Source organism: Ranitomeya imitator, chromosome 1 (assembly GCF_032444005.1).
Source record: "Ranitomeya imitator isolate aRanImi1 chromosome 1, aRanImi1.pri, whole genome shotgun sequence".
In the NCBI taxonomy this organism is placed as follows: Eukaryota; Metazoa; Chordata; class Amphibia; order Anura; family Dendrobatidae; genus Ranitomeya; species Ranitomeya imitator.
Genome location: NC_091282.1, coordinates 848,338,087 through 848,362,788, shown reverse-complemented (window position 1 = coordinate 848,362,788; position 24,702 = coordinate 848,338,087). Strand labels below are relative to the sequence as shown.

Below are 24,702 nucleotides of genomic sequence, written 5' to 3'. Positions count from 1 at the left end.
GAGTGTCAGAGAAGGCCAAAAACCTACGCGTTCCGGAAACTCTGCAGGAGCGCTGATCTCACACTACATCGCGGTACATCACTGCATCCTTCAGGCCTGACTCCAGGACGCAGTTACCGGATCCCACGCAGATCATTGGAAGCACTGAGTAGCTAAACTCGCACACAGCTACACATGGTGGATCTACCCTGTACGCTCTAGCGCGCATTTGGGCACGAGCCCTCTATTACTTGGAGAAAGTAATTGGAGTAGCTGTCAGGGGCCGGGGCAGCTCTCCCCACGACTATAGACATCGAACTATCCTAATGAATATAGGTTTATACCTCCATTAACCACGAACTAAAGGACACTATTGAATCTTTTATGCCAAGACTTATTGCATATTACTACGGAGTATTATATTTACCGTATATACTCGAGCATAAGCCGACCCAAGTATAAAACGACCCCCCCCCCCCCCCCCCCCTAATTTTGCCACAAAAAACTGGGAAAACTTATTGACTCGAGTATAAGCCTAGGGTAGGAAATGCAGCAGCTACCGGTGAATTTCAAAAATAAAAATAGATGCTCCATACAGTTCATTATTGCCCCATAAGATGCTCCATATAATGCTGTGCCACATATAATGCTGCATACTGTTCATTATTGCCCCATAAGATGCTCCATATAAAGCTGTGCCACATATAATGCTCCATACTGTTCATTATTGCCCCATAGATGCTCCATATAAAGCTGTGCCACATATAATGCTGCATACCGTTCATTATTGCCCCATAGATGCTCCATATAAAGCTGTGCCATATATAATGCTCCATACTGTTCATTATTGCCCCATAGATGCTCCATATAAAGCTGTGCCACATATAATGCTCTGCACCGTTCATTATGGCCCCATATAAAACTGTACCACATATAATGCTCTGCACCGTTCATTATGGCCCCATAGATGCTCCATATAAAGCTGTGCCATATATAATGCTGCTGCTGCAATAAAAAATTTTTTTTTAAAAATCACATACTCACCTCTCTTCGCTCAGGACGCCGGCGCTTTCAATATGTACCTGCTCCTCGTGCGGCTCCGTCTCCAGCACTGACGCTCAGCAGAGGGCGCGCACTGACTACGTCACCACGCCCTCTGACCTGATTATCACAGCCAGAGGACGCTGGAGACTGAGCCGCACCGGAACGAGGAGCAGGTAAATATCGCGCAGTGCTCCCCTCCCCGTATACTTACCTGCTCCTGGCGCGGTCCCTGCGCGTCCCTGCTTCTTCCACCGCTGCATCTTCTTCCTGTATTGAGCGGTCACAGTTACCGATCACTGCAGCGCTGGAAGAAGTAGGGATGTGCAGGGACCGTGCCACCAGTAGGTAAGTATAACTAGACAGCCCCCGCTCCCCCTCCCCTGCCGACCCCCTGGTGTGACTTGAGCACAAGCCGAGAGGGGGACTTTCAGCCCAAAAAAATGGGCTGAAAATCTCGGCTTATACTCGAGTATATATGGTAATCCACTTGTGTGCCTTTTATATGCATTAACGCTTTACTTCCTGCCGCCTCCTTTTGCAGCATCCAGGAGAACTCCATTTGGTTACATGTCTTCTCTCCACAGTTGAATTAATTGTTTTACTTACTATTTTAACTTATGCACTAAATATCTTTTTTTCACAGCCTTGAACCGGGCGAGCTGCAATATATACTATTATTCAGACATAATAATCACCTTTTTTCCACAGCCATCATTCTATTTTTATCCCTACTATTGGGCTAATTGCAACTTACCACTTATCCATCAGGTTTTACCTATTACCATATACAGTCATGGCCAAAAGTTTTGAGAATGACACCAAAATTATATTTTCACATGATCTGCTGCCCTCTGGTTTTTATTAGTGTTTGTCTGATGTTTATATCACATACAGAAATATAATTGCAATCATATTATGAGTACCAATAGGTTATATTGACAGAATGAGTTAATGCAGCAAGTCAATATTTGCAGTGTTGACCCTTCTTCTTCAAGACCTCTGCAATTCTCCCTGGCATGCTCTCAATCAACTTCTGGACCAAATGCTTACTGATAGCAGTCCATTCTTGCATAATCAATGCTTGCATTTTGCCATAATTTGTTTGTTTTTGTTTGTCCACCCGTCTCTTGATGATTGACCACAAGTTATAATAATAATAATAATAATTTTATTTATATAGCGCCAACATTTTCCGCAGCGCTTTACAAATTATAGAGGGGACTTGTACAGACAATAGACATTACAGCATAACAGAAATACAGTTCAAAACAGATACCAGGAGGAGTGAGGGCCCTGCTCGCAAGCTTACAAACTATGGGGAAAAGGGGAGACACGAGAGGTGGATGGTAACAATTGCTTTAGTTATTCGGACCAGCTATAGTGTAAGGCTCAGGTGTTCATGTAAAGCTGCATGAACCAGTTACCTGCCTAAGTATGTAGCAGTACAGACACAGAGGGCTAATACTGCATAAAGTGTATGAGAACATGATGCGAGGAACCTTTTTTTTTTTTTTTTTTTTATTATAAATAGGCCACACAGGGATCGTTAGGTTAATGCATTGAGGCGGTAGGCCAGTCTGAACAAATGAGTTTTTAGGGCACGCTTAAAACTGTGGGGATTGGGGATTAATCGTATTAACCTAGGTAGTGCATTCCAAAGAATCGGCGCAGCACGTGTAAAGTCTTGGAGACGGGAGTGGGAGGTTCTGATTATTGAGGATGCTAACCTGAGGTCATTAGCGGAGCGGAGGGCACGGGTAGGGTGGTAGACTGATACCAGGGAGGAGATGTAGGGTGGTGCTGAGCCATGGAGTGCTTTGTGGATGAGGGTAGTAGTTTTGTACTGGATTCTGGAGTGGATGGGTAGCCAGTGTAATGACTGGCACAGGGTAGAGGCATCGGTGTAACGGTTGGTGAGGAATATGATCCTGGCTGCAGCATTCAGGACAGATTGGAGCGGGGAGAGTTTTGCAAGAGGGAGGCCGATTAGTAGAGAGTTACAATAGTCCAGACGAGAATGAATAAGTGAAACAGTAAGAGTTTTTGCAGAGTCGAAAGTAAGAAAAGGGCGAATTCTAGAAATGTTTTTGAGATGCAGGTAAGAAGAGCGAGCCAGTGATCGGATGTAGGGGGTGAATGAAAGGTCAGAATCAAGGATGACCCCAAGGCAGCGGGCATGTTGCTTTGGAGTAATGGTGGAACCGCACACGGAGATGGCAATGTCAGGCAAAGGTAGGTTAGTAGAGGGAGAGAACACGAGGAGTTCAGTTTTTGACAGGTTTAGTTTCAGATAGAGGGAGGACATGATGTTAGAGACAGCGGTAAGACAATCACTGGTGTTTTCTAAAAAGGTCGGTGTGATATCGGGAGCAGAAGTGTATAATTGGGTGTCGTCAGCATAGAGATGGTACTGGAAACCAAATCTACTGATTGTTTGTCCAATAGGGGCAGTATACAACGAGAAGAGTAGGGGGCCTAGGACTGATCCTTGAGGAACCCCAACAGTAAGGGGAAGGTGAGAGGAGGAGGAACCAGCAAAACATACAGTGAAGGATCGGTCAGAGAGATAGGAGGAGAACCAGGAGAGAACGGTGTCCTTGAGGCCGATGGAGCGGAGCATAGTGAGGAGGAGCTGATGATCCACAGTGTCGAATGCTGCAGAGAGATCCAAGAGAATTAGCATGGAGTAGTGACCATTAGATTTAGCTGTTAGTAGGTCATTAGAGACTTTAATGAGGGCAGTTTCAGTAGAGTGTAAAGAGCGGAAGCCAGATTGAAGAGGGTCGAGAAGAGCGTTATCTGAGAGATAGCGGGTAAGACGGGAGTGGACCAGGCGTTCGAGGAGTTTAGAGATGAAGGGAAGATTAGAGACAGGTCTATAATTAGCGGCACAGTTTTGATCGAGGGATGGTTTTTTAAGTAATGGATGTATGATGGCATGCTTAAATGAGGAGGGAAAAATACCGGAAGTGAGGGAAAGGTTGAATATTTTTGTTAGGTGAGAGGTGATAGCCGGGGAAAGGGACTGGAGGAGATGTGACGGAATGGGGTCACTGGTGCAAGTGGTCGGGCGAGAAGATGCAAGGAGCCTGCTTACTTCTTCTTCTGTAACTGCTTCAAAGTCAGAGAGTGAACTAGATGCAGTGGGGGAGGGAGGACAGTGCATGGTATGAAGAGATTGGGAGATGATTTCCTGTCGAATGTGGTCAATTTTTTCTTTGAAGTAATTGGCCAGATCGTCAGCACGGAGATCCGTGGTTGGGGCCTGCTCTCTTGGGTTGAGTAGGGACTGGAACGTGTCAAAGAGACGTTTAGGGTTATTGGACAGGGAGGTGATGAGGGTGTTGAAGTAGGTTTGTTTGGAGAGGTGAAGGGCAGAATTGTATGTCTTTAGCATGAACTTATAATGGATGAAATCTTCGGGTAGATTAGATTTTCTCCACAGACGTTCTGCGCACCTGGAGCACCGCTGCATGAAACGTGTTTGCAGCGTGTGCCACGGTTGTTGCTGTCTGTGCCGAGTTGTTTTATGTATAGGAGGAGCAGCTTCATCCAGAGCACTTTGCAGGGTTTCATTGTAATGCTTCAATGCAGAATCAGGACATGAGATGGAGGAAATAGGGGCCAATGAGGACTGCAAGTTCTTCATAAGTTTCTGGGTGTTAATGGCCTGTATGTTTCTATAGGTGTGGAAAGTGGGGGTGACCTGAGCGGGATGGCAGTTCTTGATAGAGAATGAAAGAAGGTTGTGGTCAGAGAGCGGGAGAGGGGAGTTTGTGAAGTCATCCACTGAGCAAAGTCGGGAGAAGACCAAGTCAAGGGAGTTTCCATCTTCATGTGTTGGAGAGTTAGTATGCTGCGAGAGGCCAAAAGAGGAGGATAGAGATAAAAGGTGAGAAGCAGATGGGGAGAGGGGAGAGGCAATGGGGATGTTGAAATCACCCATGATAAGGGTGGGGGTGTCACAGGAGAGAAAGTGTGGAAGCCAGGTGGCAAAGTGATCCAGGAACTGATGAGAGGGGCCGGGAGGACGATACACCACCGCCACTCGCATGGAGAAGGGGACGTAGAGTCTGACCACATGGACCTCAAAGGAAGGGAAGACAAGTGAGGGTACTTGGGGGATAACTTGGAAAGTACATTTGGGTGAAAGGAGCAGACCAACGCCTCCACCTGCTCTGTTGTCTGATCTTGGGGTATGAGAAAAGTGTAGTCCACCATATGAAAGAGCAGCAGCAGCGGTGGTGTCTGACTGCTGGATCCAGGTTTCAGTAAGAGCCAGGAGATTAAGAGAATTAGAAAGGAAGAAGTCATGAATGAAGGAGAGTTTATTACACACAGAGCGAGAATTCCAAAGGGCACAATTGAAAGAGACAGCAGGCATGCAGGGAATATTAATAAGGTTAGAGGGGTTTCTGGGTGTAGCAATTGGGAGGTTTGACTGGCTATAACATGGGGGGCCGGGGTTTGGAGATATGTCTCCAGCGACTAGGAGAAGGAGGATCGAAAGAGTGAGCAGATGGTTAAGTGATTTGTGAGAGCGTCTCTTGTGTTGGATGTTGGGACTGAATGGATCTGTGCTGTTAAGCAATGTGAATAGAGCATGAGTGCTATACATAGGAGAGGCAAGGACAGAGGGGCCGATATGGATGGAGTGTAGAGAGTTAATGCGAGGGCGGTGAATGTGAGTGAATGCAGCAGCCAGAATATAGATTATACAAATAAATATGGTGAGTATTTGTGCTGTTTCAAGTGAATATGGATTAGATTTAGTTTTTCTTACCTGTCTCCTGCCCTGTCTAACTGCCATGTTATAACTGCCGAGTACTTAGAAAAAAAAGTACTTTGAATAAAAAATACACGAATAACAGTGCACGAATGCACCCCTTCTCAATGGGATTAAGATCTGGGGAGTTTCCAGGCCATGGACCCAAAATCTCTGTTTTGTTCCATGAGCCATTTAGTTGTCACCTTTGCTTTATGGCAAGGTGCGCCATCATGCTGGAAAAGGCATTGTTGGGCGCCAAACTGCTCTTGGACGGTTGGGAGAAGTTGCTCTTGGAGGACATTCTGGTACCATTCTTTATTCATGGCTGTGTTTTTAGGCAAGACTGTGAGTGAGCCGATTCCCTTGGCTGAGAAGCAACCCCACACATGAATGGTTTCAGGATGCTTTACAGTTGGCATGAGACAAGACTGGTGGTAGCGCTCACCTCTTCTTCTCCGAATAAGCTGTTTTCCAGATGTCCCAAACAATCGAAAAGGGGATTTATCAGAGAAAATGACTTTGCCCCAGTCCTCAGCAGTCCACTCCCTGTACCTTTTGCAGAATATCAGTCGGTCCCTGATGTTTTTTCTGGAGAGAAGTGGCTTCTTTGCTGCCCTCCTTGAAACCAGGCCTTGCTCAAAGAGTCTCCGCCTCACAGTGCGTGCAGAAGCACTCACACCAGCCTGCTGCCATTCCTGAGCAAGCTCGGCACTGCTGGTAGTCCGATCCCGCAGCTGAAACAGTTTTAAGATACGGTCCTGGCGCTTGCTTGTCTTTCTTGGGTGCCCTGGAGCCTTTTTGACAACAATGGAAGCTCTCTCCTTGAAGTTCTTGATGATGCGATAGATTGTTGCCTGAGGTGCAATCTTTGTAGCTGCGATACTCTTCCCTGTTAGGCCATTTTTGTGCAGTGCAATGATGGCTGCACGTGTTTCTTTAGAGATAACCATGGTTAACTGAAGAGAAACAATGATACCAAGCACCAGCCTCCTTTTAAAGTGTCCAGTGATGTCATTCTTATCATGACTGATTGATCGCCAGCCCTGTTCTCATCAACACCCACACCTGTGTTAATGGATCAATCACTAAAACGATGTTAGCTGCTCCTTTTAAGGCAGAACTGCAATGATGTTGAAATGTGTTTTGTGGGTTAAAGGGCATTTTCTGGGCAAATATTGACTTTGCAAGTACAGTAATTGCTGTTAAGCTGATCACTGACATTCAGGAGAATATGCAAATTGCTATTAGAAAAAATGAAGCAGTAGACTTTGGAAAAATTAATATTTGTCTCATTCTCAAAATTTTTGTCCATGACTGTATACTCGAGTATAAACCGAGATTTTCAGCCCACTTTTTTGGGCTGAAGGTGACCCTCTCAGCTTATACTCGAGTCATTGTCGGCGGGGGAGCGGCGCTGTGATATACTCACCTGCTCCTGGAGCTGTCCCTGCATGTCCCATGGTCTCCGGGCAGCTCTTCCTGTGTTCAGCGGTCACGTGGTACCGCTCATTAAAGTAATGAATATGGACGCATATTCATTACTGTAATGAGCGGTACGTGACCGCTGAACACAGGAAGAGTCCGCCGGCTCTCAGACACCATCTGACAGTGAGACGCTGCCAGGGACCGCGCCGGGAGCGGGTGAGTATCGGGGGAGGTGAGCATTGCACGATAGTCACCTTCCTTGTTCCACCGCTGCGCGCTGCTCTGTCTTCCATCCTCTGCACTGTTCAGGTCAGAGGGTGCGATGACGCGATTAGTGTGCGCGCCGCCCTCTGCCTGAACAGTCTGCAGAGGATGGAAGACAGAGCAGCGCACAGCGGTGGAACGAGGAAGGTGACTATCGCAAGTGCCAGGGGCCTGAGCGAAGAGAGGTGAGTATGTGATTTTTTTTTTTTTTTTTTTAATTGCAGCAACAGCAAAAGGGGCAAATGTGTGGAGCATCGTATGGGGCCACAATGTATGGAGAATCGTATGGGGCCACAATGTATGGAGCACCGTATGGGGCCACAATGTATGGAGCATCGTATGGAGCCACAATGTACGGAGCATCTCATGGAGTCACAATGTATGGAGCATCTCATGGAGTCACAATGTACGGAGCATCTCATGGAGTCACAACGTACGGAGCAACTCATGGAGTCACAATGTATGGAGCATCTCATGGAGTCACAATGTATGGAGCATCTCATGGAGTCACAATGTACGGAGCATCTCATGGAGTCACAATGTACGGAGCATCTCATGGAGTCACAATGTATGGAGCATCTTATGGGGCCATAATGTATGGAGCATCTCATGGAGTCACAATGTATGGAGCATCTCATGGAGTCACAATGTATGGAGCATCTCGTGGAGTCACAATGTATGGAGCATCTCGTGGAGTCACAATGTATGGAGCATCTCGTGGAGTCACAATGTACCGGAGCATCTCATGGAGTCACAATGTACGGAGCATCTCATGGAGTCACAATGTACGGAGCATCTTATGGGGCCATAATGTACGGAGCATCTCATGGAGTCACAATGTACGGAGCATCTCATGGAGTCACAATGTACGGAGCATCTTATGGGGCCATAATGTATGGAGCATCTTATGGGGCCATAATGTATGGAGCATCTTATGGGGCTATAATGTGTGGAGCATCGTATGGGGCCATAATGTGTGGTGCATCTTATGGGGCCATAATGTGTGGTGCATCTTATGGGGCCATAATGTATGGAGCATCTTATGGGGCCATAATGTGTGGAGCATCTTATGGGGCCATAATGTGTGGCGCATCTTATGGGGCCATAATGTATGGAGCATCTTATGGGGAATAATGTTTTGAGCATCTTATGGAGCCCTAATATATATCACATCTTATGGGGCCATAATGTATGGAGCATCTTATGGGGAATAATGTTTTGAGCATCTTATGGAGCCCTAATATATGGGGCATCTTATGGGGCCATAATATATGGAGCATCTCATGGGGCATAATGTGCGGAGCATCTTATGGGGCCATCAACCTTTATGCAGCATTTTATGGGGCAAATGTTTCTATGGAGCATCTTATGGGGCCATTATTAAACTTTGTGCAGCATTATATGGGGCATATTTTAATATGGAGCATTATGAGGCCTACTTTGTATGAAGCATCTTATGGGGCCCATCATGAACTGTATGGAGCATTATATGAGGCTCCTGATTTAATATGGATATTCAAAAACACTTAACTTACTGATATCTCAATTAAGTTTACTTTTATTGGTATCTATTTTTACTTTTGACATTTACCGGTAGCTGCTGAATTTCCACCCTAGGCTTATACTCGAGTTCCCAGTTTTTTGTGGCAAAATTAGGGGGGTCGGCTTATACACGGTTCAGCTTATACTCGAGTATATATGGTAAATGTTAGTTGGATTAAGAAGAATAAATAAAAAGTTTTTCTCCTACCTCCTGTTTTTTTTTTTTTTTTTCAGCGCGAATCTTTCACAAATATTTATAACCAATTTATTATATATTTTAGGAGTCGGAGTCCATTTTATAGCAACTCCGACTGCACTAAAATGGATTCCATGACTTCAACCCCACAGCCCTGCTTCATATGGCAGCACTCCTCTGAGACAGTTTTGAAACAATCTCCTTGCCAGATGATCTCTGAAATAATCATTCCAGCCTTAACCCCTTTCCGACGTTGGGAGTAATAGTACGTCCATGTCAGAATCCCTCCCTTTGATGTGGGCTTCAGCGCTGAGCCCACATCCTTCCCAGCACATATCAGCTGTTTTGAATCAGTGCCTCTAACAGCTGTGTGTGGAATTGTGATCCACCCATGGCTGTTAACCTGTTAAATGCCGCTGTCAATCGGACAGCGGCTTTCAACTCGCGTATCAGAAATCCCACCCATCGGAGACCCCGTCACGTGATCGCGGGTCACCGATGGGTTGGCATGACAACCAGAGGTCTCCAGACCTCTATGGTTGTCATTGCCAGATTGCTCTGAGCACCGCCTGGTGGTCAGTGCTCATAGCAAGTGAGCATTTGTGCTACACACAGGCGATCTGATCATCGCCTTTGTGTAGCACATTCGATCGAAGTACTGCAGCTTCTAGTCTCCCAAGGAGACTATTGAAGCATGCGAAAAGTTAAAAAAAAAAAAAAAAAATGTAAAAGTTCAACTCACCCCCTCATTCGCCCCATTCAAAATAAAACAATAAAAAAAAATCAGATATTCACACATTTGGTATCGCTGCATTCAGAATTGCCCAATCTATCAATGTAAAGAACTGACCCGATCGCTAAATGGGGTAACGAGAAAAAAAAAAAAAAAGTAAAAACGCCAGAATTACATTTTTTGGTCGCCACATTGCATTTAAAATACAATAACAGGAGATCAAAAGAACGCATCTGCACCAAAATGGTATCATTAAAAACATATCGGATAATAGCCCTAATATATATATATATATATATATATATATATATATATATATATATATATATATATATATATATATATATATATATATATATATATATATATATATATATTTATTTTTTCTTTAGCAAAGTATGGATTTTATTTCCACAACTTAAAAAAGAACATAGATATGTTTGGTGTCTATGAACTCATAATGACCTGGGGCATCATAATGGCAGGTCAATTTTAGCTTTTAGTGAACATGGTTAAAAAAAAAACAAACTCATGTTGCACTTTTTTGTGCAATTTCACCACACCAAACAAGCCCTCACTTGGCTATTTTTACGGAACAAAAAATTATGGTTCTGGGATGAAGGAGAGCAAAAAAACAAAAATACCTCGGTTCACGAAGGGGTTAAAGGGAGCCGGTCATGTTAAAAAAGAAGCCATTACCCTGCAGATATGGAGTTAACTGATAGCCCAGCTGACTGTAGGAATTTGGCTTTATTCCTCTCGGCAGCCTCAGGCTTTGTCAGAGGCATGGCTGGTGCGGTTTCCTTCACCGCTCGGTACACAATGACTGACTGCTGTAACTATACCCTGTCACTGACTGTCAGCCGGTTCAGCATTGATGCACTTCTGAGCTGGTGCTGGGGGCATGGTTACAGGTGCCGCACACTCTGTACCAAGCCGTGACTGAAACAGCTCCAACAGTGCCTCTGACTGAAAGCCGGAGCCTTCTGGGAGGAATAACGTTCATTTCCTCCCAGCAGTCAGGCTTTCAGTGGGGCAGACACACTAGAATAGGAAAACATTCAAATTCTGTCCCAGCACATTAAATTTTGGGGAATATTTGACACCAGAACCACCACAGGTCTTTTCCTGGCTAAATAGATGGTCTATCCAGTTGAGCGTAAGCCTATACACCTATAGTTCTCTCCGCTGAGTGCTTTCGGTGTTTCTATTAGAGTCCTATTTTTTGGTGATGTGAATGGAGTCTGTCACTATTATGTGGCCAGTGGAGTGACTTTGATCACGGTCAGGTCTCCATCCTGGTAGTAGTATTCTTTTTAATGCACACACTGTTATGGGAGTACCTAACGTGTATTGTAAAATGTCAAAAGTGAAGTTTTACTTTTAAAATAATTGTACGAGTATGTACCCCAAAATTATACCAATAAAAACTATAATTCCTGAGGCAAATAATAAATTCCATTGACTGGAGAAAAAAATTTATGGCTCTAAATGTAGTGTCAAAATCCAATGTGTATTAAAATGTATCTATTTTTTTTTTCTAAAATATAAAAAGTAAATAAATTTTGCATTGCCACTAGTGTACTGACACATGGGAACAAAATTAGCAGGTAATGTAATCGCAAAGTGTCATAAAAACATAGTTGTATTACACCCAGCATCCCCTCCCACTTCCACTTTACAAAGATTTTCCCTATTTCTAAAACATTGAGTAAATTAAATGGCACAACTAAAATTACAATGTATCCTACAAATAAAAAAGCTATTTGACGAATAGTATAAATATTTATGGATATTGGATGTCCGGGGGGAAAAAAATATCTTTGTTGTCACTGGGTGATTGATCCTCTCATCAGAGGTGATCAAAGAGGATGATCTTACAGACGCTTGCATTAAATCTTGGTATTGGTTTGTGAATTCTGATTGCTAACAAATAGACCAGGTCCTACCAATGTAGCTGGTAACGTTTATACTTGGTTTAAAAAAAATCAAGTTCCAAAGACTTTCCGATTACTACACTCAGATGACTATTTATACAGTAGAGAACTGGCTGAAAATAAGTCTGCAATTAAGGCCATGCACTTCTCTCAATGTTCTATTAATAATCTGATCAGAACGTGACCGGAAGTGTGCACGTTCAGGGGAATTATGACCGTGTGCACCTTGAACATGGTCATGATTCTGCGGTAAGAAGTGATTGCAGACTTTTTTCTTTTCAGCCACGAAAAAATCTTTGAGTTGCAATTTATTAAGTGTTGTGTAATTTTTAAGTAACTCATGTATGTTTTCCAACACATTGGTTTAGTGTCTATTAACCTGTGGTTATGGGGTTAATCTGCAGAATAATAGTGTTCTGAGACCGTGCAGCTGATGCACTTGGCCCCGATGCCGGGAGAAATTCACTTCATGCCCAGCATCATCTCTTTCAGTCATAGCGGTTCTGCTGGCACGGTTTGTCACCAGTCCGTGCATACGAGTAGAGATAGGTGGCTGTAATCGCTCTCAGCACTGACTGACAGCAGGATCAGCATTGGAGCCAGCTGTCAGTCAGTGCAGGAGCATTTTTTTTTTTTACATGACCGAACCCTTTTTACTTTCATTGACAATTTAGATTTGTTTTCATAAATTGCTAGCTGCGCTAAATAATGTGCCGGTCTGTCTGCATATTTCGTTTATAACTGATTTTACGTTCCTTTTTTGGGATAAGAGATTGGTGGCATAATCTAGAAAATACTAAATCTTTTTAATTTTTCCTCTGCAGTCCTTGCTCTCCTCCTTCCATTGCTACATGGCAATGTTAATGGAAGCAAAACAATCATTAAGGAGTTTCAAGAGTGCTGTCAGCTTGGCAGGTTTTCATTCAGTGATGCTAGCAACCCAACAGTTTGTGAAACGCAAAGTCCGAACTCACGAAACCAAAACGTTACCATACCTTCAAAAGCTCGGTTAAAACGTATTATCTCTGAGAATTCTGTGTATGAGAAGCGTCCAGATCATCGTCAATGTTGGTATGTGCACGCTGATGTTTTAAAAAGCTTCCAGCAGGAAAACCTTCCTGTGCCGTGCCAGTGGACTTATATCACTCAGGTGAATTCGTGTAGCAAAGATGAGATGGGAAACAGTGGAGGACCGATGCAGTCAATTTCCACATCAAACAAGAGGAAATCTGCTGGTAGCATGCCAATTACAAAATTCATGAAAAAAGCCAAAACTTTGAGAACAGTAAGTGGTGTTAAGTAATTTTGAAGTTTTTAATTTAAGAACCTCCACTATTTTTATATTGAGGACTTATCCTGACTATAGATGATCAATATCAGATTGGTGAAGGTTCAACACCTGGCAACCCTACCAGTTAGCTGTCCTTGGTGCAGCCAGATGATACCAGATCCATTCGTATTCATTCAAATAGAGGTGAATGTGCAGTACCCCACTGGAACCACTATACAGTTTGCGCTGTACTGACTGGCACCAAGCTTGATCGGTGGGGTTGTAAGGTGTCCTATCACCTTCAATCTGTTATTAACCTATCCCTAGGATAGATTGCCAGTATTAAAATAATGATGCAAACCTTTTAACCTTTCAGTTAAGATTAAGTATTTGTGAAGTATTTTCATGCCAATATAACTATGCACCTGATTATGAAATGTTGATTGGAACGTCTTGTTGTACTATAAAATATTCCTTCTCTGATTTGTATTCTTGACTAGAGATGAGCGAACATCGTCGGCTCCCTCCTGATTCGGCAAGCTATAGCGCTTTCCGAAGAAGCTGCATTGGGAAGCCGGATACCTGAAATGCTCCCGATAATAAGCTGTTCGTCACTGCAGCTGCATGTGTCGTGGCTGTGTGACAGTCACAACGCATGCATGGAGAGCCTGTGTTGTGACTGTCACACAGCCGCGACACATGCAGCTGCGGCATCGGACACCTGATTATCGGGAGCGCTCCAGGTTTCCGGGTTCCAGATGCAGCTTCGATAAGCGCTATAGCTTGCCGAATAATAAGGGAGCCAACAATGTTCGCTTATCTCTATTCCTGACCAGAATAACAGCCTTTGTTTTGTTTTTTTTTTTCTCTTGACTTATACTCACATTGCCATTATGCAGTTGAATTCTATTTGGTCTGTTAAACGAAACAAACTGAATGTGTATATGGAAAACTGAAATGGGCAATGTGATTGCAATTGGGTCTTTCTTGTTTTTACTTTTTTTGTTTTTTAAAAGGAAGCTGCTACGGAGCATGAAGAACTTTTTCTTCTGTTTTTAAAAGACAAACTGAATTCATGGGCAAGCTAAACTAGACAAATGGAATGCAAGAACACAATTGTGAACTTGGACATTTTTACCTGAAAAAAGTGCATTTTATTTAATGGATCTTCATACAATATAATGTTACCCACATAGCCCTCCATATAGTATTACAGGCCCCACATTTCCCTCTATACAGTACAATGGCCCAACATAGTCCTCCACATAGAATAATGGTCCCACATAGTCCTTACAAAATAATGGCCCCACATAATCCTCCATACAGAGTAATAGCCCCACATATTCCTTCATACAGAATAATGGACTCACATATTCCTCGTATTGTATAATTGCCCCCAGGTAGTCCTCCGTCCAGAATAATGGGCCCCACATAGTCTTCCGTCCAGAATAATGGGCCCCACGTAGTCCTCCGTCCAGAATAATGGGCCCCATGTAGTCCTCCGTCCAGAATAACTGCCCTCACGTAGTCCTCCGTCCAGAATAATGGGCCCCACCTAGTCCTCCATCCAGAATAATGGGCCCCACGTAGCCCTCTGTGCAGAATAATGGGCCCCACAATATAAAAATAACCACCTCCCCTCATTTTCCTGCTACTGTGGCTTCGGCAACGAGCGCTCCGAAGTTCTTCACTATTCCGCATAGTGGGCTCCAATTATTGACGTAATTGAGCCTGCTACGCTGAGACGTTAGACCAGGGGTGCACAACTCAAGTCCTCAAGGACCACCAACAGTGCATGTTTTCAGGATTTCCTTAGTAATGCACAGATGATTTATTAATCTGCACAGGTGAGAATTCCAACACTTTGTGCAATGCTAAGGAAGTCCTGAAAACGTGCACTGTTGGTGGCCCTTCAAGACTAAAGTTGTGCACCCCTGCATTAGATGCAAAAGGAAAATGATGGGGGAGGGAGAAGGTCTTTCCTCTTCCATCATTTCTTTAACCTGTATCGGCATCCAGGAGATAATACATTTGTGGGCACATCGGTGCCTTTATATTGGTAGAATGCTTCTCTAATGCTTCTATCCAGCTGGATTGTAGGTTGTAGAACAGGGAGTTGGATGAAAGGTGGGAGAAAAGTTCAATGTAGATGTGCTTTTCAATGAGTTTTGAAGCAAAAGGGAGTAATGATGGCTAGACTTTAAAGATTGGGTCAAGGAATGGCTTCTTTATGATAGGCATGATTGTTGTGTGTTTTGAATGCAGGAGGGAATGACACTAGAGGCTAATGATAGGTTGAAAAAATGGAAGTCTGGATAAGCGTGCTAGTGATTTTGGGGAGGAGGTGGGATGAGTGTCAAATGCAAATCGTGAGGTGTGATTTGGAGAAAAAATGAGTTTCTTCAGTGGTGGACAAGAAATATGGAGTATACCACCATCTGGCTTGTATAAATCATTGTTTTATGATCTGAAATAGAGTAAAAATTATACTGTAGACGTGATATTAAAATGTTTTTTTTTCTACAATATATGTGCAGTCATGATCGAAAGTGTTGGTAGCTTTGAAATTTTTCCAGAAAATGAATTATTTCTCCCAGAAAATTATTGCAATTACATGTTTTGTAATCATAGAATGTAAGAGTTGGAAGGGACCTCCAGGGTCATAGTGTCCAACAATCTGCTCAGTGCAGGATTCACTAAACCATCTCAGACAGATGTCTGTCCAGCCGCTGTTGAAAGACTTCCATTGAAGAACTCACCACTAGGGTTGAGCGACCTTTACTTTTATAGGATCGGGTCGGGTTTCACGAAAACCGACTTTTTCAAAAGTCGGGTCGAGTGAAATCGGCCGATCCTATAAAAAAGTCGGGGTCGGCCGAAACTCGAAACCCAATGCAGTGCATTGGGTTTCCATGGTTCCCAGGGTCTGAAGGAGCGGAAACCTCATTCCAAAGTGCATTTTGATCACTGAGATAGATTATATCTCATTGATCAAAATAAAAAAAAATAATAAATGACCCCCCCCCCCCTTTGTCACCCCATAGGTAGGGACAATAAAAAAATAAAGAAATTTTTTTTTTCCACTAATGTTAGGTAAGGGGTAGGGGTAGGGGTAGGGTTAGGGTTTCGGTATGTGCACACGTATTCTGGTCCTCTGCGGATTTTTCCGCTGCGGATTTGATAAATCCGCAGTGCTAAACCGCTGCGGATTTATGGCGAATTTACCGCGTTTTTTTCTGCGCATTTCACTGCGGTTTTACAATTGCGATTTTCTATTTGAGCAGTTGTAAAACCGCTGCGGAATCCGCACAAAGAAGTGACATGCTGCGGAATGTAAACCGCTGCGTTTCTGTGCAGTTTTTCCGCAGCATGTGTACAGTGATTTTTGTTTCCCATAGGTCTACATTGAACTGTAAACTCATGGGAAACTGCTGCGGATCTGCAGCGTTTTCCGCAGTGTGCACATACCTTTAGAATTAGGCTATGTGCACACGGTGCGGATTTGGCTGCGGATTGGCCGCTGCGGATTCGCAGCAGTATTCCATCAGGTTTACAGTACCATGTAAACATATGAAAAACCAAATCCGCTGTGCCCATGGTGCAGAAAATACCGCGCGGAAACGCTGCGTTGTATTTTCCGCAGCATGTCAATTCTTTGTGCGGATTCCGCGGCGTTTTACACCTGTTCCTCAATAGGAATCCGCAGGTGAAATCCGCACAAAAAACACTGGAAATCCGCGGAAAATCCGCAGGTAAAACGCAGTGCCTTTTACCCGCGGATTTTTCAAAAATGGTGCGGAAATATCTCACACGAATCCGCAACGTGGGCACATAGCTTTAGGGTTGGAATTAGGGTTGTGGTTAGGGTTGTGATTAGGGTTATGGCTACAGTTGGGATTAGGGTTAGGGGTGTGTTGGGGTTAGTGTTGGAGGTAGAATTGAGGGGTTACCACTGTTTAGGCACATCAGGGGTCTCCAAACGCAACATGGCGCCACCATTGATTCCAGCCAATCTCTTATTCAAAAAGTCAAATGGTGCTCCCTCACTTCCGAGCCCTGACGTGTGCCCAAACAGTGGTTTACCCCCACATATGGGGTATCAGTGTACTCAGGATAAACTGCGCAACAATTACTGGGGTCCAATTTCTCCTGTTACCCTTGTGAATCTAAAAAAATGCTTGCTAAAACATCATTTTTGAGGAAAGAAAAATGATTTTTTATTTTCACGGCTCTGCGTTGTAAACGTCTGTGAAGCACTTGGGGGTTCAAAGTGCTCACCACATATCTAGATAAGTTCCTTGGGGGGTCTAGTTTCTAAAATGTGGTCACTTGTGGGGGGTTTCTACTGTTTAGGCACACCAGGGGCTCTGCAAACGCAATGTGACGCCCGCAGACCATTCCATCAAAGTCTGCATTTCAAAAGTCACTACTTCCCTTCTGAGCCCCGACGTGTGCCCAAACAGTGGTTTACCCCCACACATGGGGTTTCAGCGTACTCAGGAGAAACTGGACAACAACTATTGGGGTCCAATTTCTCCTGTTACCCTTGGGAAAATTAAAAAATTCTGGGCTAAATAATTATTTTTGAGGAAAGAAAACATATTTATTATTTTCACGGCTCTGCATTATAAACTTCTATGAAGCACTTGGGGGTTCAAAGTGCTCACCACATATCTAGATAAGTTCCTTTCGGGGTCTAGATTCCAAAATGTGGTCACTTGTGGGGGGTTTCTACTGTTTAGGCACACCAGGGGCTCTGCAAACGCAACGTGACGCCCACCGAGCATTCCATCAAAGTCTGCATTTCAAAACGTCACTACTTCACTTCCGAGCCTCGGCATGTGCCCAAACAGTGGTTTACCCCCACATATGGGGTATCAGCGTACTCAGGAGAAACTGGACAACAACTTATGGGGTCAAATTTCTCCTGTTACCCTTGGGAAAATAAAAAATTGCATGCTAAAAGATCATTTTTGAGAAAATAATTTTTTTTTTTTATTTTCATGGCTCTGCGTTATAAACTTCTGTGAAGCACTTGGGGGTTCAAAGTCCTCACCACAAATCTAGATTAGTTTCTTTGGGGGTCTAGTTTCCAAAATGGGGTCATTTGTGGGGGATCTCCAATGTTTAGGCACACAGGGGCTCTCCAAACGTGACATGGTGTCCGCTAATGATTGGAGCTAATTTTCCATTTAAAAAGCCAAATGGCGTGCCATCCCTTCCGAGCCCTGCCGTGCGCCCAAACAGTGGTTTACCCCCACATATGGGGTATCAGCGTACTCAGGACAAACTGGACAACAATATTTGGGGTCCAATTTCTCCTATTATCCTTGGCAAAATAGGAAATTCCAGGCTAAAAAATCATTTTTGAGGAAAGAAAAATTATTTTTTATTTTCATGGCTCTGCGTTATAAACTTCTGTGAAGCACCTGGGGGTTTAAAGTGCTCAATATGCATCTAGATAAGTTCCTTGGGGGGTCTAGTTTCCAAAATGGGGTCACTTGTGGGGGAGCTCTAATGTTTAGGCACACAGGGGCTCTCCAAACGCGACATGGTGTCCGCTAACAATTGGAGCTAATTTTCCTGTCAAAAAGTCAAATGGCGCGCCTTCCCTTCCGAGCCCTGCCGAGTGCCCAAACAGTGGTTTACCCCCACATATGAGGTATCGACGTACTCGGGAGAAATTGGCCAACAAATTTTATGATCCATTTTATCCTACTGCCCATGTAAAAATGAAAAAATTGAGGCGAAAAGAATTTTTTTGTGGAAAAAAAAGTACTTTTTCATTTTTACAGATCAATTTGTGAAGCACCTGAGGGTTTAAAGTGCTCACTAGGCATCTAAGTAAGTTCCTTGGGGGGTCTAGTTTCCAAAATGGGGTCACTTGTGGGGGAGTTCCAATTTTTAGGCACACGGGTGCTCTCCAAACGTGACATGGTGTCCGCTAAAGAGTGGAGCCAATTTTTGATTCAAAAAGTCAAATGGCGCTCCTTCCCTTCCAAGCCCTGCCGTGCGCCCAAACAGTGGTTTACCCCCACATATGAGGTATCAGCGTAGTCAGGACAAATTGGACAACAACTTTCGTGGTTCATTTTCTCCTTTTACCATTGGGAAAATAAAAAAATTGTTGCTAAAAGATAATTTTTGTGACTAAAAAGTTAAATGTTCATTTTTTCCTTCCATGTTGCTTCTGCTGCTGTGAAGCACCTGAAGGGTTAATAAACTTCTTGAATGTGGTTTTGAGTACCTTGAGGGGTGCAGTTTTTAGAATGGTGTCACTTTTGGGTATTTTCAGCCATATAGACCCCTCAAACTGACTTCAAATGTGAGGTGGTCCGTAAAAAAAATGGTTTTGTAAATTTCGTTGTAAAAATGACAAATCGCTGGTCAAATTTTAACCCTTATAACTTCCTAACAAAAAAAAATTTTGTTTCCAAAATTGTGCTGATGTAAAGTAAACATGTGGGAAATGTTATTTATTAACTATTTTGTCTCACATATCTCTCTGGTTTAACAGAATAAAAATTCAAAATGTGAAAATTGCGAAATTTTCAAAATTTTCGCCAAATTTCCGTTTTTATCACAAATAAACGCAGAATTTATTGACCTAAATTTACCACTAACATGAAGCCCAATATGTCACGAAAAAAACAATCTCAGAACCGCTAGGATCCGTTGAAGCGTTCCTGAGTTATTACCTCATAAAGGGACACTGGTCAGAATTGCAAAAAACAGCAAGGTCTTTAAGGTCAAAATAGGCTGGGTCATGAGGGGGTTAAAGGCGCATGACCAGTATTCCCTGGTCTTAAAGGAGCACGACCAGTATTCTCTGGTCTTAAAGGTGCATGACCAGTATTCTCTGGTCTTAAAGGTGCATGACCAGTATTCTCTGGTCTTAAAGGTGCATGACCAGTACTCTCTGGTCTTAAAGGTGCATGACCAGTATTCCCTGGTCTTAAAGGTGCATGACCAGTATTCCCTGGTCTTAAAGGTGCATGACCAGTATTCCCTGGTCTTAAAGGTGCATGACCAGTATTCCCTGGTCTTAAAGGCGCATGACCAATATTTCCTGGTCTTAAAGGCGCTTGATCAGTCCGAGGAGCCCTCCGCCGCCGACCCCAGCTTTATCCTCTAGTTCCCCTCAGTGGACTTCTTCACTGACCAATCCATGGTTCTCTGACCAAGAGATTGAATCCCTCTGTGTAGCCTCTGTGTTTAGAGTGCTCGCAGGACCAATATACATGGTCCCTATCCTACATGGGAGCCGTCGGCTAGCAGGGGCCGCAAGTATTCTAGAAACGTGCAGGCGTCTAGAAACATACAGGCATCTAGAAAACGGAAGTTTTTCGTTTCCTGCTCCCTCACCTATGATTTGATGACAACAAGGCTCTGAATATGGATTGGATATTGCCTGAGCTTGCCAGAGCTTCAGAGACTAAACTCCCTCGAGAGCATTTGCCATTCAATTCGGATAAGCGATTCACTGGACAGAAGCCTCTACGTGGGATGCCATGCCTGGACTGTTTTTTAAGGGCGACGGGTCCTTTAAAGGGCACCGATCTCCCCACACCATCAACAGACAAGCACACGGAGTGTCGTCTCCATGTTTCCTCTTCTGCATCCAGGCCTAACGCCAGACAACCTGTCCTGTCCACCTGGAGACCTGTACTCTGTGGACATATAGAGGCACCCTTTTTTGGCGTACGAGCTCCCCCCTCTGCATCACCACTATTTAGTGGATGATGCAAGAAGGCGGACAATTCCTCTCCACTTCCCTGTTAAGAGGTTGATGGATCGAGGGTGCCTAATTTTTATCTCTGCACCGTGAAAAGAGGAGATGGCAAGAGACTATGACCTGCTGGATGCAGCCGCACATTCTGCCATGGGGCAGATTAACCGGGTAGAATCTCCTGTGGTATTCCTACCAGTATCCCTACCTGATGGGTCATCAATTAAAAACACCATGGACTGTCAGATAGCAAATCTGGTTTGTTCCGTCTTGCGGCTTCGAGTCCAGCGCTCTATCCTCCCTAGCGGCCGCATGGATTGCTAGAGCAATGGTCTCCTGGCTGGAGACCTTAACTACCTTGATTCACACCAGCAACAACTGGCCAATCAAATCCTTTGAGCGGGAGTCTGACAAAGGATTGTATAAGGATTGTCCATCACAGTCTAGATCTAAGGGATCTTGGTTCCAAACAGGGGAACGAAAAGTAAGATCGACCCTGGACCTCAAACTTCTAACAACCTTTGACATGGTCCTCCTTCTTTGGATGGAGTTCCTCCGCTCAGCCATTACTTCAACAGAAAAAGGTGCAGTTTCCAGCATCCATCGACATTCGGGTTGCTTGCCCTCTGCAAAAATTCCTTCGCCTTTCCATTCGTCAACAGCATTTTCATGTCACAACCTTGTCCTTTGGCCTTGCTTCCGCACCCAGAGTGTTCGCTCGGGTCATGGCGGATGTCATGTTTATCTTGCACTCTAGAGGCGTGCTCGTCCTGCCCTGTTTGGTCTGTCTAGCCGCCTTTCCAGGACTGCGCTGAGTCGTCTATATCTCTTGCGATACCTTCTCTCCTGGGCTGGCAGCTACACTTAGACAAGTTCTCCTCATTTCCAACCCAGCAGATATCCTTTTTGAGGATGATCCTGCACACTTCTAGAAGGATGGTAATTCTTCCTCGAGACAAGCTCATGGCCCTTCAACAGGGAGCTCGCGCAAGGAGAGTTCTGAGGACTTGATTACTCACCCCTCATTTCATTCGATTTGCTAAGAGAGTTCTGAGGAAAAATGGTGACGACAATGGAAGCGGTTTCCTTCGCTCCGCTCGTTTTCAGCAAGTCAAATAGACTTTCAGACAATAGTCTCTGAGCTCCTTCTTTATCCAGGGCTTTTCTCCCGGTTCAATGGTTATTAGGAACTACCAATGCCAGTCTTCTTCTCCCCATCATTGTTCTGGAGATCCGAACGGTAGTCTTACATCAGGTCCACTGCCTTCTGGCGGGTCACCCTATCCGAATTCAATTGGATAATGCCGCGGAGGTGCCTTACGTCAGTCATCTAGCAGGTACCCACGATCAGGCGCCATGACCGAGGTACCTCACTTTCTCTGATGGGCCGAAGTCTATTATTCGGTGATCTCGGCAGTATATATCCCAGAAGTAGAACTCTGAACGGCAAACAAATTCAGCCGTCAGGGTTCCGCCTCAAGTCAGTGGGAACTTCTCCCCGAAGTCTTCCATCAGATCTGTCCTTACTGGAGCTCTCCAGTTGTAGGTGGGATGACATCCAGACTGAAGGCCAATGTACTCGAGTTCGTGGTTCGGCCTCGAGATCCAAGAGCCATCGCTCTCCATGCTCTGGTTCTGCCGTGGTACCAGTTTCCATAACTCCCCTTCCACTGCTTCCGAAAGCCTCTCGGAAGCAGAAAGGGGCCCCAGTGATCCTCAGAGATCCGCACTGACCACGTCCGTTTTTTGTTTGCGGAGCTAGTATCTTCTCGCCTTATCGCAGCACAACTGCAAGTAGGGACTTTCTCACAGGGAGTTTTCACACGTAGTTCTTCCCTATCGCATACCGTTAGATCATTGGGACCTTATTATTCCTAGGAGCCTTACAGTAGGCTCCTTTTTCATCCGGGCAGACTTTACTATCAGGGAAAGTCGTCCCGTTCTCCTCTGCGATATTCTCACTCTGACGAGTCTTCGGAGCTAGCTTCTCTGCTCTTTCAGATTTTTTTCCCTTATTACCTTCGAGGCAAGGTTGTCCTCAGGCCATCTCCATCCCTTGTTACCAAGGTGGTACTGTATTACCACTGTTATGAGGGCATAGTTCTTCCCTCATCTCTTTTGGCTCCAGTCCACAAAATGGAATAAGATCCCCCATATTCTGGACGAAGTGAGTGCTCTGAGTAGGTACGTCTTGAGGACCGCGTCCTTCTGAAGGTTGGACATTATATTTGGGCTTCCTGACGGTAGAGGAAGGCTTCCTGACATTTTCAGGAAGGGTTTAGCCGTTTCATCGACCATGATAACATGGTGAATTCTTTTCACCATCCAGGAGTCCTTCCATGCTAGATGTCAGCCTATCTCCCTGTCTATCAAGGGTTCTAGGCACCAGGCGTCAGCAAGGCACGCCTGCAAGCTTGCGGATTCGTCCAGTCCGCATGCATTCTTGAAGCACTATAATTCCCACACTTCCACAGATGTGAGTCTGGGCAGGCGGACTCTGCAGGCCGCGGTGGCGCACTTGTAAGTAGCGGTTACACAGGGCCTGATCTATTGTTGTCCCCACCCAGGGACTGCTTTGGGACGTCCCACGGTCTGTGTCCCCCAATGAGGCGAAGGAGAAATAGGGATTTCTGTGTACTCACCGTAAAATCCTTTTCTCCGAGCCATTCATTGGGGGACACAGCTCCCACCCTGTTATTAGCTTATGCTTGTTTTTTAGAATATGACATGCTATACGCTCATATATTGTTATTGATCTCCTACTGCTTTTGCACCGAACTGGTTAGCTGAGAGCCAGCAGGAGGGTATATACTGCAGGGGAGGAGCTAACTTTTTTTGTATCACTTAGTGTCAGCCTCCTATTGGCAGCAGCATACACCCACGGTCTGTGTCCCCCAATGAATGGCTCGGAGAAAAGGATTTTACGGTGAGTACACAAAAATCCCTATTTTTCTCATATCTAATCTGTATCTTTTCAGTTTCATTCTATTACGTCTCGTGTTTCCATATGCAAATGAGAATAAGGATGTCACACATTATACACATGTTTATTTCCTTTGTGTATATTCGACCAACATGAAAAAACGGAGAAAGTCAAATTGGACATAATTTCAAACAAACGGGCTTCATATAACCATCAACAAGCTTCTTACACTTCTCAACTGGGATTTTGGGCCACACTTCTTTTGTAAACTGCTCCAGGTCTCTCATTTTGAAGGGTGTCTTCTCCCAACAGCAATTTGAAAATCTCTCCACAGGTGTTCAATGAGATTTAGATCCGGGCTCATTGCTGGCCGCTTTAAAACTCTACAGCGTTTTGTTTCCATCCGTTTCTGGATGTTACTTGAAGTATATTTAGGGTCATTGTCCTTCTGGAAGACCCATGACCTAGGACGCAAACCCAGCTTTCTGACACTGGGCACAACATTGCGACCCATAGTAATCTTCAGATCTCATTATACCTTGCACACAGTCAAGTCACCCAGTGACTGTAGGTACAGTTTTTTTTTTTTTCTAGGTTTCATTCAGTTTTGGTTAAACTGTAAAGTGATGGGCTTTACTAAAAGGCTCTATCTTGGTCTTGTCTGTCCTTACCACTCTTTCCAAGAAGGATTTTGGCTTGCTCACGTACATTTTGGGACACTTGCAGCCTAGCTTTTGTCAGCAGTGGTGTCCTCCTGGGTCTCCTGCCATAATGCTTCATTCAAATGTTCACAGACAGTTTGCACTGGCACTGATGCACCCTGAGCTTGAAGTTCTTTTTCGAGCTTAATTGGGGCTGCTTACCCAGCATCCCTACTATCCTCCGTAAAAAC

The 24,702-nt window shown here is 44.4% G+C and overlaps 1 protein-coding gene across 2 annotated transcripts in view; it reads left to right on the top strand.

The window, feature by feature from the left end:
• The window catches only part of CHAF1A (chromatin assembly factor 1 subunit A), a 229,156-nt gene that overhangs the window by 179,219 nt on the left and 25,235 nt on the right, over positions 1-24,702 (top strand). For both annotated transcript variants that reach the window (XM_069741254.1, XM_069741262.1), the window contains exon 12: positions 12,713-13,173. In XM_069741254.1, the coding sequence (XP_069597355.1) occupies positions 12,713-13,173 (461 nt within the window). The remainder of the gene's footprint in view (positions 1-12,712; positions 13,174-24,702) is intronic.